This window comes from Aquarana catesbeiana, linkage group LG01 (genome assembly GCF_042186555.1).
Source record: "Aquarana catesbeiana isolate 2022-GZ linkage group LG01, ASM4218655v1, whole genome shotgun sequence".
Classification (NCBI taxonomy): domain Eukaryota; kingdom Metazoa; phylum Chordata; class Amphibia; order Anura; family Ranidae; genus Aquarana; species Aquarana catesbeiana.
This window is the reverse complement of record NC_133324.1, coordinates 676,712,877-676,728,146: the sequence shown is the minus strand read 5'-3', so window position 1 is coordinate 676,728,146 and position 15,270 is coordinate 676,712,877. Positions and strand designations below refer to the sequence as shown.

Genomic DNA, 15,270 nt, shown 5'->3' with positions numbered 1-15,270 from the left:
ATTGAATTCCTATCATGGGAGGATCGTAGCCCAGCATTGTTTTAGAAACTCACCCTTCCTGACTTCACTGGGGACAACTCGTTTTTTTATTATACTACTCTTAGCGAGGTTTGTTCATTACCTGTATTATCTTAAAGTAGAACTATAGGCCAAACTTTTTTTTTACATTTTGGATAGAGTAAGGCATCTTCTTAACAGAGGGCACAGACAGCAATAAAAACTGACAGGCATTCTAATCCATCTCCCCTCTATTCAAAACTGATGAAGTCACAGGACTGCGACGTCACGCGTAGGGACGGAAAGGCACCGGAATAGACGTTGGCAAACGAGCTCGCCGCTCTAGGAGTTCTGTCCATTATTTTTAACTCAATGTGAGTACCTTCACTGTTTATTATCTAATAGAAGCTACTTGATCTTACATACTATACGATCCGGAACTCCCCTTTTTTTCTTTCCAATACTATCCGTGCATCCAATGAGAGACAAAGACCATTTTAGATCCATATCTTTGGTCCAGGATTATGGTGTAAGGAAGAAGCAAATGACACAGATTTTTATACACATGCGGTTAACTCATTACCGCAAGGCAAGAGGCCATTCCCACTAGTGTGTGTGTTTTGCTCGAAGAGGAGATAATTGTTCTCTGGCACCTTTTTGCACTTTCATGTTTTTTGCACAAGAAGACAAGACTTTATTGCTGTTTTGCACAGTTTATTTGCACTTTGCATAAAAAGACTATATTTCTGGTTTGCACAGTTTGTTTGAATTTTGCGCAGTTCATTTGAACTTGCACAAATCTTTATTTACAGAAGAATTATTTCATTGTTCAGCACTTGTTTAACTTTATTTTATTTTGCACCGTGCACTTTGGAATCAGTCACTTTACAGCATATCGTGGAGAGTGTCTACACTGGATTTGTTTTTGTTCATTTATTAATCTATTTGCATGTGTACTACTACTTTTAGTAACACATTGCTTCTTGATATAATACTCTGATTACTTGGTTTTCTCTGTTGAAAAGCGCAGCACAAACCCCCACCTGTTTAATATTTGAACAAAAGAGGTTGGACTAGGTGAAGAGACAGGGTGATGATGCCATGCCCTACACCTCGCCCACTCAGACAACAATTTGCATTAATCCATTAAATGCAAAGCATTTTCTGAATGGCGCCTGTGTCAAGCGGTCAATCTCCTCTGTTCAGAATGCAGCAGGGCAGCCACTCAGTGAGTGAGCAAGTGGAGATCACTGGTGCAGCAGTGTCTACTTCAGTGATTTCCAGCCTCCAGGGGCATATATGTATAATACATATATGATATACCAGGGATATGCAATTAGCGGACCTCCAGCTGTTGCAGAACTACAAGTCCCATGAGGCAATGCAAGACTCTGACAGCCACAAGCATGACACAGAGGCAGAGGCATGATGGGACTTTTAGTTTTGCAACAGCTGGAGGTCCACTAATTGCATATCCCTGTGATATACTGTATACATTGGTCCAAGTATAAAAGTATGCAAGTATAACACATTCTTTTTAGAAGAAAGATTAACTTTAGCCTACTCACGCCGGCTGCACACATATATGCGGCCCTGTGTAAACCATTTACCGTGCTGACAGCCAGAAAGCTCCCGATGCATACTAGCGATTATGTGACCGTTGTGACAGCCAATCACAGCAGTCATATGACCCGAATGCCCACCTCAGCGGGAGGGTTTAAATTATGCTAGTATGCAATTACTCCAAAAATTTGCAATAGACTGGAAAGTATCACACTTCCTCTACTTTGCCATATCACAAGTCTTAGGGTGCAATGCTATCAGAGCTTTTGAATTTGTAACTCTTCAAAACACTTAATTTTATTTAGGTATGTTATTTTTTTTGTCATTCTACCTCAACAATACTAATAATGTGACAATTGTACATGGACAATTGGTTGGAACTGGTCTGATCATCCCTTTTTTGTGCAAATTCATAAAGTCGAGGTAATCTGCTGCATTGGCTAAAGCTGACCACACATGTCAGCTTTTAATTATACAATAACCATTAAAGTGACTTTTATATGATATGTTCCCTAAACAATTAGAGTTTTAAGGACTGTTTTACCAAGTTCAAAGAGAGAAGCATATGCAGTCAACTTTGTTGTCCTTTACTAATCCTACAGTGATAGTAGGGTGCTGCCATAGATTAGAATATTCTTGTTCCATTCATGCAGTTACCCTATTTTTACTTCATAGTTATTGGAAGCATTATTCTGAGAACTTGAAATGGGAAACTTCAATGAAACTCTGTTTTGGTATGTGAATATATAGGAAATGATATGTGCTATAACACCTGCGCTACCAATAAATAACTCTGTTCAATCCATCATCCGAAAATGGAAAGAGTATGGCACAACTGCAAACCTACCAAGACATGACCATCCACCTAAACTGACAGGCCGGGCAGGGAGAGCATTAATCAGAGAAGCAGCCAAGAGGCCCATGGTAACTCATGAGGAGGTGCAGAGATCCACAGCTCAGGTGGGAGAATCTGTCCACAGGACAACTATTAGTCATGCACTTCACAAATCTGGCCTTTATGGAAAAGTTGCAAGAAGAAAACCATTGTTGAAAGAAAGCCATAAGAAATCCTGTTTTCGGTTTGCGAGAAGTATTGTGGGTGACATAGCAAACATGTGGAAGAAGGTGCTCTGGTCAGATAAGACCACAATTAAACTTTTTTGCCTAAAACAAAACGCTATGTGTGGCAGAAAACACACACTGCACATTACCCTGAACACACCATCCCCACTTTGAAATATGGTGGTGGCAGCATCATGTTGTGGAGATGCTTTTCTTCAGCAGGGACAGGGAAGCTGGTCAGATCTGATGGGAAGAATGGATGGAGCCAAATACAGTGCATTCTTAGAATAAAACCTGTTATGCCCCATACACACGATCAGAAATTCCGTCAAGAAAAACTTGGATGATTTTTCCGAAGGAATTCCGCTCAAGCTTGCCTTTCATACACACGGTCAGACAAAAGTTCTCTGAACTTTCGTCCTTCAAGAACGTGGTGACGTACAACACTACGACGAGCCGAGAAAATGAAGTTCAATGCTTCCGAGCATGCGTCAAATTTTTTCTGAGCATGCGTGATGTTTTGCGCGTCGGAATTGCATATAGACGATCGCGTTTTCGGATAGGAACTTTTTCCAACCGAAAAATAGAGAACCTGCTCTCAATCTTTTGCTGGCTGGAATTCCGCCAGCAAAAGTCCGATGGAGCATACACACGGTCGCATTTTCCGACCAAAAGCTCCCATCTGAGTTTTGCTGGCGGCATTTCCAATCGTGTGTATGGGGCATTAGAGTTTGCAAAAGACTTGAGACTGGGGAGGAGGTTCACCTTCCAGTAGGACAACGACCCTAAACATACAGCCAGAGCTACAATGGAATGGTTTAGTTCAAAGCATATTCATGTGTTAGAATGGACCAGTCAAAGTCCAAAACCTAAATCCAGTTGAGAATCTGTGGCAAGACTTGAAAATTTATGTTTTCAGATGTTCTCAATCCAAACTGACAGAGCTTGAGTAATTTTGCATGGAAAAATTGGGCAAACTTTTCGCTCTCTATATGTGCAAAGCTGGTAGAGACATCCCCAAAAAAGACTTGCAGCTGTAATTGCAGGGAAAGATAGTTCTACAAAGTACTGACTCAGGGAATACAAATGCACCCCACACTTTTCACATATCTATGTGTAAAAAAATTTGAAAAACATTTATCATTTTCCTTCCACTTCACAATTATGTTCCACTTACTGTTGGTTTATCACATAAAATCCCAATAAAATACATTTACGCTTATGGTTGTAATGTGACAAAATGTGGAAAATTTCAGGGGGGTATGAATACTTTTTTAAGGCACTGTACACCCAGTGTTACACTATATCAATCACTTTTTAAAGAAGTGATATAGTGTAACACTGGATGTGTATGAAGGACACTATTATTGTTAGGTTGGTATTTAGCTGTTTTGCATGTTACTTCACATTTATAAATTTGAGATTGGAAGCACAGCACACATTAATTATATTTTATATAGGACAAGAGACTTTTATTATAACATAAGCTTGTGTACAATGTTTTGTGTCCTGGAAATGTAAAATGCCAGTTTTAGGTTTGGGACTCTATTTGGAATGCTACCTTGCCCAGTTTTCAAAGGGCTAAACATATCTACACTACAGTGCTTGTAGTTTTATATTTTAGTAGTTATATACAGTATGTCTAATAATAGCTGTTATATAAAAAAATACAAAAACATGCTGAATGAAAGCAAAACAAGGCAATAAGTTATGCAATAATTTAATTAATGAAATATTTCCAGACAAATAAAACTAGATCCCTACCTGTGGTAGTGGACTGGCAGGCTTGGTAAGGATTCCTCCCACGTAAACAACATTTGGAAGTGTAGGTCTTGGGAATTCCAGAGCAATATCAGTACAAAGCATCCATAAAGAGCTTCCCTGGACCAATTCATACATGGATTTTGAAGGCAAAACATCATATTTCTTCATTATCCTTTCATATTTTGGTAAAACTAAGAAATTTACTCCAAATCGAGAGACAAGATAAACAACTGTATTCCTGATTCTATCCAGTAGGTCCATACGGTCTGTGAGAAGAGAGTTGAACTCTGGAACATATGATAAAGGTGCTGGAGCACCAACTTCAGCTGGGTACCAAAGTCCAGTAGAAAAAACTGCATACTTCACTTCCAGAATATTGGCTATGACAAATCCACACATCTCATTGGGATCCACAAGTACCAAGTCATACTTTTCCTTCTTCAGATGTTCCATTAGTTCCCTGTTACCCACCATTATATCGCAGTTCTTGGAGTAATGGTCAAGAATGTCAAACAGTTCTAACGCTGTAAATCTCCCAGAGAATATATTCTTCATTTTCATCTGTAAAAATTCATCTGAAGTGGTGCTGTTAAAAATCCCTGGGTATCGCTGAATTTGATAATGACTTGATGGTGGAATTTCTCTTCCTTCAGAAAGAAGAAAATCAGTTTGATGGCCCATGTCTTTTAAAGCAGTGGCCATAGTTTTAAATATATATAAATGGCTTTCAAACATAATTGGCGGGACAACAAGAATTGTGGCAGACATTGTTAATCCAAGAGTGACCCACAAGAAGATGACAGACATATAGGACATCATTGCTGTGGTTAGGAAAAAAAAAATGTGAGATAATGATAAAGTTTTACAAAAATTTTTACCACTATTTTTAATTCATGAAACAAATGGCTTTTTTATAAACTACAACAGCACAAGTTAACTGAATACAGTAAAACCTTGGATTGCGAGCATAATTTGTTCTGGAAACATGCTTGTAATCCAAAGCACTCGTATATCAAAGCAAATTTTACCATAAAAATAATGAAAACTTAGAGGATTCATTCCAAAACCATTTATTCATAAGTCCTTCAGTTTATAGTCCATATAAAAAGATTATAGCAATGTGATAGGTTGTGTAACCATAAAATGTCCATCCAAAAATGGAAGCCTCCACAAGGGGATTAGAAGCAAAATCCAGCAGGAGCTACAGGGTATAAAAGAGAAGAGAGGCGCCTCTAAGTGTAGCAATATGGTTATATTTAACCACTTAAGCCCCAGACCATTTGGCTGCCCAAAGACCAGAGCACTTTTTGCGATTCGGCACTACGCCGCTTTAACTGACAAATGCGCGGTTGTGCGACGTGGCTCCCAAACAAAATTGACGTCCTTTTTTCCGCACAAATAGAGCTTTCTTTTGGTGGTATTTGATCACCTCTGCCATTTTTATTTTTTGCGCTATAAACAAAAAAATAGCGACAATTTTGAAAAAAAAATGAATTTTTTTTACTTTTTGCTATAATAAATATCCCCAAAAAATGGATAATATGGATTGCGACATTATGGCCGACAGATCGGACACTTTTGGCGCGATTTTGGGACCATTCACATTTATACAGCGATCAGTGCAATTAAAAATGCACTGATTACTGTGTAAATGTGTCTGGCAGTGAAGGGGTTAACCACTAGGTGGCGCTGTAGGGGTTAAGTGTGTCCTAGGGAGTGATTCTAACTGTGGGGGGTAGGAGCTATGTGTGACACAACACTGATCACCGCTTCCGATTACAGGGAGCTGTGATCAGTGTCAGTGTCATTAGGCAGAACGGGGAAATGCGGGTTTACATCAGCATTTCCCCATTCTACCTCTCCGTGAGATGATCGCGCGTATCCCCACGGACATCGGGTCCCTGGGACCCGCAATCACACTCACGGAGGTCGCAGTGGGTGCACGCGTGCCCGCAAACCACTTCTTAAAGGGCAATGTACAGGTACGTTAATCTGCTTATACGCGCCCTTCTGCCGATGTATATCGGTGTGAGCCGGTCGGCAATCGGTTAATTAAGGTACAACATTTAGCAACTCACATGGTTAATGATTAAAAGAGGCACATCTAAGTATGCAGGCATCCGGGGTAAAGCTGTCCACATAGACCGTCCTCCGCACCGCCGGCTCTCACTGCTGCAATCGTGACCGGGAAGACTACCCTGCAGTAGAGCGATCTGAAAGCGAGGCTTGAAGTGCTCGTGGAATGCAGCATGGAAGGGATGATGTTGATGGCGGTGCGGAGGATGGTCTATGTGGACAGCTTTACCCCGGATGCCTGCATACTTAGATGTGCCTCTTTTAATCATCAACCATGTGAGTTTCTAAATGTTGTACCTTTATTAAATGTAACCATATTGCTACACTTAGGCCCCTTTCACACTGGGGCGTTGGGGGCGTTGGCGGTACAACAGCGCTATTTTTAGCGCTGCTGTACCGTCGTTCTTGTAGCGGTATTCGGCCGCTAGCGGTTCGGTTTTAACCCCCGCTGGCGGCCGAAAAAGGGTTAAATCCGCTCGTACAGCGCGGCTATAGCCGCAGTATTACCGCGGTATAGCCGCGCTGTCCCATTGATTTCAATGGGCAGGAGCGGTTTAGGAGCGGCGAATACACCGCTCCTTCCCCGCTCCAAAGAAGCGGCTCGCAGGACTTTTTTTACCGTCCTGCGAGCGCACCGCTTCAGTGTGAAAGCCCTCGGGCTTTCACACTGAACAAACAGCGGAGGCTGTTTAGGGGCGGTTTTCAGGCGGTATTTTTAGCGCAATACCGCCTGAAAACCGCTCCAGTGTGAAAGGGGCCTTAGAGGTGCCTCTCTTCTCTTTTATACTCAGTTGTGACATGAAACTACTTGTATATCAACATCGTTTGTTTACCAAGTCAAAATTTATAAAAACATTTTGCTTGTCTTGCAAAACACTCGCAGACCAAGTTACTCTCAATCCAAGGTTTTACTGTAGTTGATTTTGTACTATATAAAACTTGCAGGATTCATTTTGTGTCAATTCTGTGGATATTGCAATAATAAAATAAATAGTGTAGTAACCCACAACAATCAATTAGTTTGCAACTTGTTTAGCTTTAACCACTTGAAGGTTTTACCTCCTTCATGACCAGAGCATTTTTTGCTATTTAGTACTGCGCTACTTTAACAGACAATTGCGTGGTCGTGCAACACTGTGCGCAAATTCAATTTTTATCATTTTTTCTTTTAATGGTATTTGGTCACCACTGGGTTTTTAATTTTTTGTGATATAAAACAAAAAAGACCAAACATTTTGAAAAAAAAAAATTTTTTTTCTATTTTCTGCTATAAAAACATATCCAATAAAAAAAAATAAAAAAATCTATTTATAAAGCATAGTCTCTTTCATTTTCATTTGCTTCTTCCATCTGAAGTACCTGATTGATACTGACAGTCACCTTTCTTCCTGATCACACAAAGGACAGGTTGCATCTTGTCTCAGGCTGAACAAGCTATAGAATACAGGCACACTGCATGTCTGCACAGTGTTCTGTAACCCCGCCCCTCACTATCAGCAAGAAGAGATGTATGGTAACACTGACAATTGTTTAACCTTATAAAAAAAGATAATAAAGATCATTTCTAAAACTAATCAAAAACAGCTATGGTACCTGAATAATTGTATTAGAAAGTGTCTATAATGCCGCGTACACATGAGCGGACTTTACGGCAGACTTGGTCCGATGATCTTTCCAACGGACTTTGTAGCCGGACTTACAAACGGACAGACTTAGACACACACGATCACACCAAAGTCCGACGGATTCATATGTGATGACATACGACCGGACTAAAATAAGGAGGTTGATAGCCAGTAGCCAATAGCTGCCCTAGCGACGGTTTTAGTCAGTCGGACTAGCATACAGATGAGCGGATTTTTCGACTGGACTTGAGTCCGTCGGAAAGATTTGAAACATGTTTCATTTCTAGGTCAAATTTTTGGTTGAAAAAAAGTCCGCTGGAGCCCATACACGATCGAATTATCCGACGGAGTCCGGTCCGCCGGACCAAGTCTGCTGTAAAGTCCGCTCGTGTGTACCGGGCATAACGTTACATGTCCACAACTACTTTAACACTGAAAACTGCTGTTTTTATGGAGTCCAACAGTTTTAATATCCCTATTGCTCTTTGCAGTGAGCCAGTTCTTATAAAAAAAAATAAAAAAAAAAGGTTTTTCCTAAAACACCTACTTAGACTACATACGTTACCTAATGCTATTGATAAAAACTATATTTGGCATACATATGCTATTATGAAATAAACACAATAAATTTAAAAAGTTGTAGATCAGCTAACAAATTCACCTACATGAAAAGGGAATTCAATACCAATTTGTATTTTCTAAACTAATAACATAATTCCAGAATTTGACAGCCATACTAACATGAGGCTGACTAAAGTATGCCATACACAAATCAATCATATACAATGAGTGTTGTCTGAAAGAAGTCTGAAGATTAAAGCAAGCTTATTTTAAGAGATATTTCATATTATTACCTCAAAACTGACAAAAATGTAAGTATTTCCTCTAACTGGGCCTACAATTAAAATAATTATACTAAACATCAATGTAAGTTGTTAGGTTTTCTGAAGAATCTAAACACTTACTGTATGTAGCTATAGAACAGATGGCCAATCTACAGTACTATAACTAAATGCTGAGAAATGATGTAAGATATAAGTAAAAGATATTAATTTTGCTATTTCTTAACACAAGTCTTAATAAGCTATATGTACCTAGATGCTGAGGTCACTACTACCCAATATTGATAAAGAGTATGATAGCTATATTTGTTGCATGGACATTTAATTTTTATCTAAAATCTGCTAAGGCATGGAGGGTTGTTAAAAAAATGTATAAATATTTTTTTCTTTCATGTATAAAACCACACAGTTTGTTCTGTAAAAGTCATAAGTATGTAAATGTGCATACGATAAAGCCAGCATGACATATCTACAGCTTAAAGGAGAAGTATGGCCAAAGATCTTTTGGTCATACTTTTCCTGTGGAGTGCACTTATTTCTGCATTCATCTGACCCAGATTCAGCCTACAGTGGGCTAAAGTCAGCTGACATCACAGAACCAGATCAGGCTCTGCACACATTCCGACAATGACGTTGGGATCTGTCCAGTTGCCTGACCAACAGCTGGCTCATCCTTTCAGTGTGCTGCTGAGAGCCTGAACCAGCTGTATCTGCCCCCTCCACAGTCCAACACTCCAGTGAGCACTGGAGGGGCAGAGCAGACAGCCAGTGACTGATGGTCACAAATCTGTGCTCAAAGCAGACACGAGAACTGAGAGATCAGTGGTCTTTTATTGCTCAGTTCTCGGTGTAGAGCCAGCAGGTGACAGATGCAAACCAATGCTGCAGCCACATGTATGAATGTTTTTTTTGTTGTTTTTTTTTGTTTTTTTAATTCCACGTGGAGGCATGGAGGAGCTCAGATATGAGGAAAGATTCTATGAACTGAATGTATTCTCTCTTGAGAAGAGGAGATTAAGGGGGGATATGATCAACATGTATAAATACATAAGTGGTCCATATAGTGAACTTGGATTTGAGGTATTCATCACAGAGGACAAGGGGGCACTCTTTATGTCTGGAGGAAAAGAGATGTAATCTCCCAAATACAGTAAAAAAAAATCTCCTTACAGTAAGAACTGTAAAAATGTGAAATAGACTCCCTCAAAAGCTGGTTCTGGCCAGCTCAGTACATGCTTTAAAAAGGCCTGGATTCTCTCCTAAATGTAAAAAATATAACTGAATATTACCATTTAAAGGTAAAGTTGATCCAAGTAATATCTGATTGCCTCTCAGGGGATCAGGAAGGAATTGGTTCATCCTTTGCTGGGGTTTTTTGCCTAATGCCCCATACACACAATCAGAAATTCCGCCAGCAAAAGTCGGATGTGAGAATTTGGTCAGAAATTGCTCCATTGGACTTTTGCTGGCAGAATTCCAGCCATCAAAAGATTGAGAGCAGGTTCTCTATTTTTCAGTTGGAAAAAGTTTCTATCCGAAAATGCGTTCGTCTGTATGCAATTTGGACACGCATGGACTTGTGCCTTTTCAAACCCGTCTAACTATGTAACTCTGTAACTTCTCTTTTAAATATCCAAAACCTATAGGCAATTTGAGAAGAATGATGCTAACCTCTGTAGTGTACAGGCCAAGACATACTAGGGATGCTGTTCCTAGCAAAAACTTTCTAGCAACTGAGAGTTCTTACCTGCCCCTAAAGGGCCGTACACATGGGCGGCACTGGCCGGTTCAATAGAAACCGGTCAACATTTGGCCTGTGTGTACGACAGCCGGTCTGACAGAAGCCAGCCATTCAGCTGGCTTCTGTCGAAGGGGCATGACCAAAAAAGGTCTGCCAATCGGCATCTGATCAGCACTCTCAGCCAATGGCTGAGAGCACTGATCGGTGTATTCTATCCTGCTGTCAGAACACAATAGCTCAGGCGGGGGAGATTGCTGTACTAACATTGGATCATTAGTACAGCGGCTCCTCCCAAGTTCTTCTGTTTTTTTTGTTCAGCTCACTGGGTTGAAAAAAAAAAAGGAATAGTTTGTACTAGGTTTAAGTGCTGAACCAGTGAGGTATTGCTTTGTCACTGCTTTGTTTCCAAGCAAGATTTTACATTTCAACCAGTGACAGGGCAATGCAGTAGCAAGACATGAGTAACATCTTTAGTAATCATGTTGATGGCTATCTGTTGTCAATGAAAGTATGGCTAATGTGAAACAGCCTAAAATTGTCATTCAAACCCTCATAATTTAGAATCTGAATTCAGAATTTGCTATGATTCGCATAGGTGAAAATGTTGATTGGGTGACGTAAACAATTACAATCTTAATGTGTTATATATACACATATATATATACATATATATATATATATATATATATATATATATATATATATATATATATATATATATATATATATATATATATATTATATTATAGGGTTTTATGACCTTAAGTACAATAAAGATACCTCAAGTGTTAACCTTTTTTGTAAACTTCACACTGCAGAAGGGGTTAATGTTCTGTTCTTTGAGTAACTACGCACAAACTCAGTGTAAAAAATTCCTAAATTGCAAGAAAAATTTAGTGGGTCAGACTTCAGGCTGTGATTTAAGCAAATAGACAATGAGTGGAGGCTGTGAAATTTAAACAAAGCCAGCAAATATTTATCCCACATACCAAAATACATTCATTGTCAGCACAAGACTTGACACCAGTGGCATCATTGTGCTAGTTTCAAACCATTTTTATCCTATATAAATCATATTTGCTATGCATTAGATGTTTACATAAATGCACACAGAATGCATATTTTTACAGCTGTGCTTTCTGTTGGAATCTTTTTCCAATCCAATACATTTGGATTCACTAATCTAGGATCCTAATAAAGATATGTTGCACATAGGCCTTTATACAGTCCTTGCAATTGACTAATATGCCCACATGCTAACAGCCCTCTTGCTTTAAGGATACAGGATAAATGGTTTAAAAAAAAATTGATGGATCAACATATATCCTCAAACTGGCTGGTAGATCAACCCTTTACTTTGTACAGGGTTCCAACAGAGATGACTTAACTTCCTAAATCTACTCTAATAACATTTTTTTTATTCACTTAAAGCATTTTTTCAGTACTAAAAGGCATACAGTAAGGGTTTTTACTAAAATAAAATGAAATGCTCACACCTAAGTTGCTGTGTAGATGCAGGTCAGGTATGTAGCACTGAAATGATTAGGAATAGAAAAAAAACATTTACAAAGTTTTTAAAAAATTGCAAGTTGAATGATCAGTGACAATTTACTTGATTCACGGTCCTGATCTGGTTTGCAGATTTGATGAAAGTAAGAATGTTTTTACAATGGGTTTTTATTGGGTTATGTTTTAGTGGAAAGGCAAATATAGTCCCCTTCCACACATTCCACATTTATTAACCCTAATATACAAGTAGAATGGAATAAATAGTTTGGAATAAATGTAGTTCACTAGATCATATGGCTCATTCATATATTGCAAGAGTTGGCAACCATGAATTTCTCAAAACTGTGTAAAATGGAATTTCACCAAAAACTAATTGTGATGTGATAGTTAAAATCTGATTAACCTGAACCTCTAAAAAAAATCACTTTGTCTTGCAAAGATGGCAAAATATGTTCAAAAACATAATTTAAATCACAATCTTTTTCACCTCCATCATCACAATCTTCCTAATTATCTCTATAAAACAGCTACAAGCAAAAACTATAATGAAACCTTGGTCACGATGTAAATTAACTAATAATATGTGTTTAGATTGTGGTTTTAAATTGGAGCAATTGGTTGAAACCCACGCACACACAAGCATGTTACTAGGTAAACATCATGACGATTCCTTCATAATGTTTTGCTAGTAACCACATAATACTGTGAGATCGACTACTATACTTCACCTTCATACACAGAATGGAATTAGTGCTGTACTATCAAAAAAGACATACAATGCTGGTTCTCATAGAGAAAGTTTGGTAGCAGGTATTCAAATGTACACTTTTTCAAGGCACCTGCTGTGTGTCGCCCTTTCTGCATTCCTATGGTCCCTGGCAGTGACCTTTGTGTATGACTTTTATTCAAGAACTCCCCTGATAGTTTTCTGGTAAATGTACTTTATTGAAAGTAATTTTTGTCTCTTTCCTTTGACGAGGTGCCCAGGGTTTAGTTTGTTTTAAAGAAACATATTGCCATAGACCCATAGACGCAGTGGTGTACCAACGGGGGGGTGGTCTGCCCCTGGTGCCACACATTGAGGGTGGTGCAGTAAAATCTTTTTTTTTGTCATTAGTAGTCCCAATGGAGCGGGCTGGCAGCTTTGCCCCTTCTCTCGGTGCAGCCAAGCGATGTGCAGGGAGGGAGGCAGGCAGAGGCAGACAGTGGGGAGAGGACTTGAGCCGGCTATAAAGTGGTGTGGGGAGCAGCTCTGTGTCACTTGGCATCTCCTTTTATACCTCTGGCCAGCAGTTCACATTTTACAGTGGAAGAGGAGGGGTGTCTGACCAGGACAGGCACTGACTTGTGTACAGTGAGTTGCTCAGCCACTATAGCAGCCATCACAGAGCTGCCAATCGGCAGTGCAGCAGTGCAGTTTTGTGTGTGTGTGTGGGGGGAGGGGGGTTGCAGAGATGTGCAGCGGAGTACATGTGCTGGGGGGGTGCAGAGGGGTGCTGAGACTTATGGAGACTTACTGAAGGATACAGAGGATTCTGGGGGTGCAGAGGTGTATGAGGGGATACACAAGTGTGCTGGGGGTGAAGATGCAGGCTGGGGGAGGGGGGGGGTGCAGAGGTGTCCTGGGGGTAACAAAGCCATTCTGGGGAGTACAAAGGCTTCTGCTGTATAGAGGTGGGTAGGCAGGTGCAGAGGTGTGCTGGGATACAAAGGTTTGCTGGGGTTACGGCGGTGTAGAGGATTGTGGCGGTGCAGAGGATTGTGGTGGCAATGGAAGTGTGCAAGGGGGTGCAAAGATGTGTGTGGGGTTGCAGAGATGAGCAAGAGGGTACAGAGGTGTCCTGGGGTGTACAAGGATAAAATGTGGATATGGAAATGTGCTGGGGGCACAGAGGCATGCAAAGGGGTTCAGAGGCATTCTAGGAGTGCAGAGATGTCCAAAGAGGTACAAAAGCATGCTGGGGGGTACAGAGATGTGTTGGGGAGTACAGGGGTGTTCTGGGGGTACAAAGGTGTGCTGGTGGGTATGGAGGAATGCTGTGCTATTTGTGGAGCAGTATACTGCAATATTAGTGGTGGGCATAATGTAATAATAGTGGTGGAGCATAATGCAATATTAGTGGTGGAGCATAATGTAATATTAGAGGTGGAGCATAATGTAATATTAGTGGTGGAGTATAATATAATAATAGTGGTGGAGCATAATGTAATATCTGTGCATAATGTAATATTAGTGGTGGAGCATAATGTAATAATAGTGGTGGAGCATAATGTAATATCTGTGCATAATGTAATATTAGTGGTGGAGCATAATGTAATAATAGTGGTGGAGCATAGTGTAATATCTGTGCATAATGTAATATTAGTGGTGGAGCATAATGTAATAATAGTGGTGGAGCATAGTGTAATATCTGTGGATCTGTGGAGCATACTGTAATATTTGTCTTTACAGACAGCTAGTTTTGTTTGGGTGTTACTAAAGCACTTTGCGCATTTCAGTATTCCTGTATTTGATAGTGCAGTGCAGTATATTACAATTATCCTGCTTTGTATTAATAAACACTTTTAGGTTCAAAGTAGAATTCTTTTGAAGAATACTGTTTTGGATTTTTAGACTGACGAATAAGAAAAATCCCCCAACCACATAGTTATAAACTTGACAGATATGCTAACCCTTTCTTATTGAAATCCTTTTCCTAATAAAACCAAAAAATGTTTTGGGTAGACTTCTACTTTAAATTACAGGATGGCTGAACTCACAACCTTGTCAAGAAATTCTGGAGTAATGTCACTGGCAAATTGTACAAATTCATAATTAGAGCTGTATGTAGCTAATTAAACCATTGTTTAGATGAGATAGGCATACTAACAGCATTTGCACTATTCAGCAGTAATAATTAATCAACAGCTTATGTGTAATAAAGCACACTAGCAATACGAATATAATTGCACATTCCTGCACAGGACTATAAAGCAAATATTAATAAATACTCTCTTACAAAATCAAGACAACAGACTGTCCTAGCGCAGAGATTGCATCCAAATAAATTACAAACTCACACAACAATGGTCTCCTCAGCATGTAGAAGCA

The 15,270-nt window shown here is 39.6% G+C and overlaps 1 protein-coding gene across 3 annotated transcripts in view; it reads right to left on the bottom strand.

The window, feature by feature from the left end:
• UGT8 (UDP glycosyltransferase 8) overlaps positions 1-15,270 on the bottom strand; it is a 199,443-nt gene that overhangs the window by 131,391 nt on the left and 52,782 nt on the right. For all 3 annotated transcript variants that reach the window (XM_073603149.1, XM_073603139.1, XM_073603131.1), the window contains one exon: positions 4,387-5,207. In XM_073603149.1, the coding sequence (XP_073459250.1) occupies positions 4,387-5,205 (819 nt within the window). In that variant the 5' untranslated portion in view covers positions 5,206-5,207. The remainder of the gene's footprint in view (positions 1-4,386; positions 5,208-15,270) is intronic.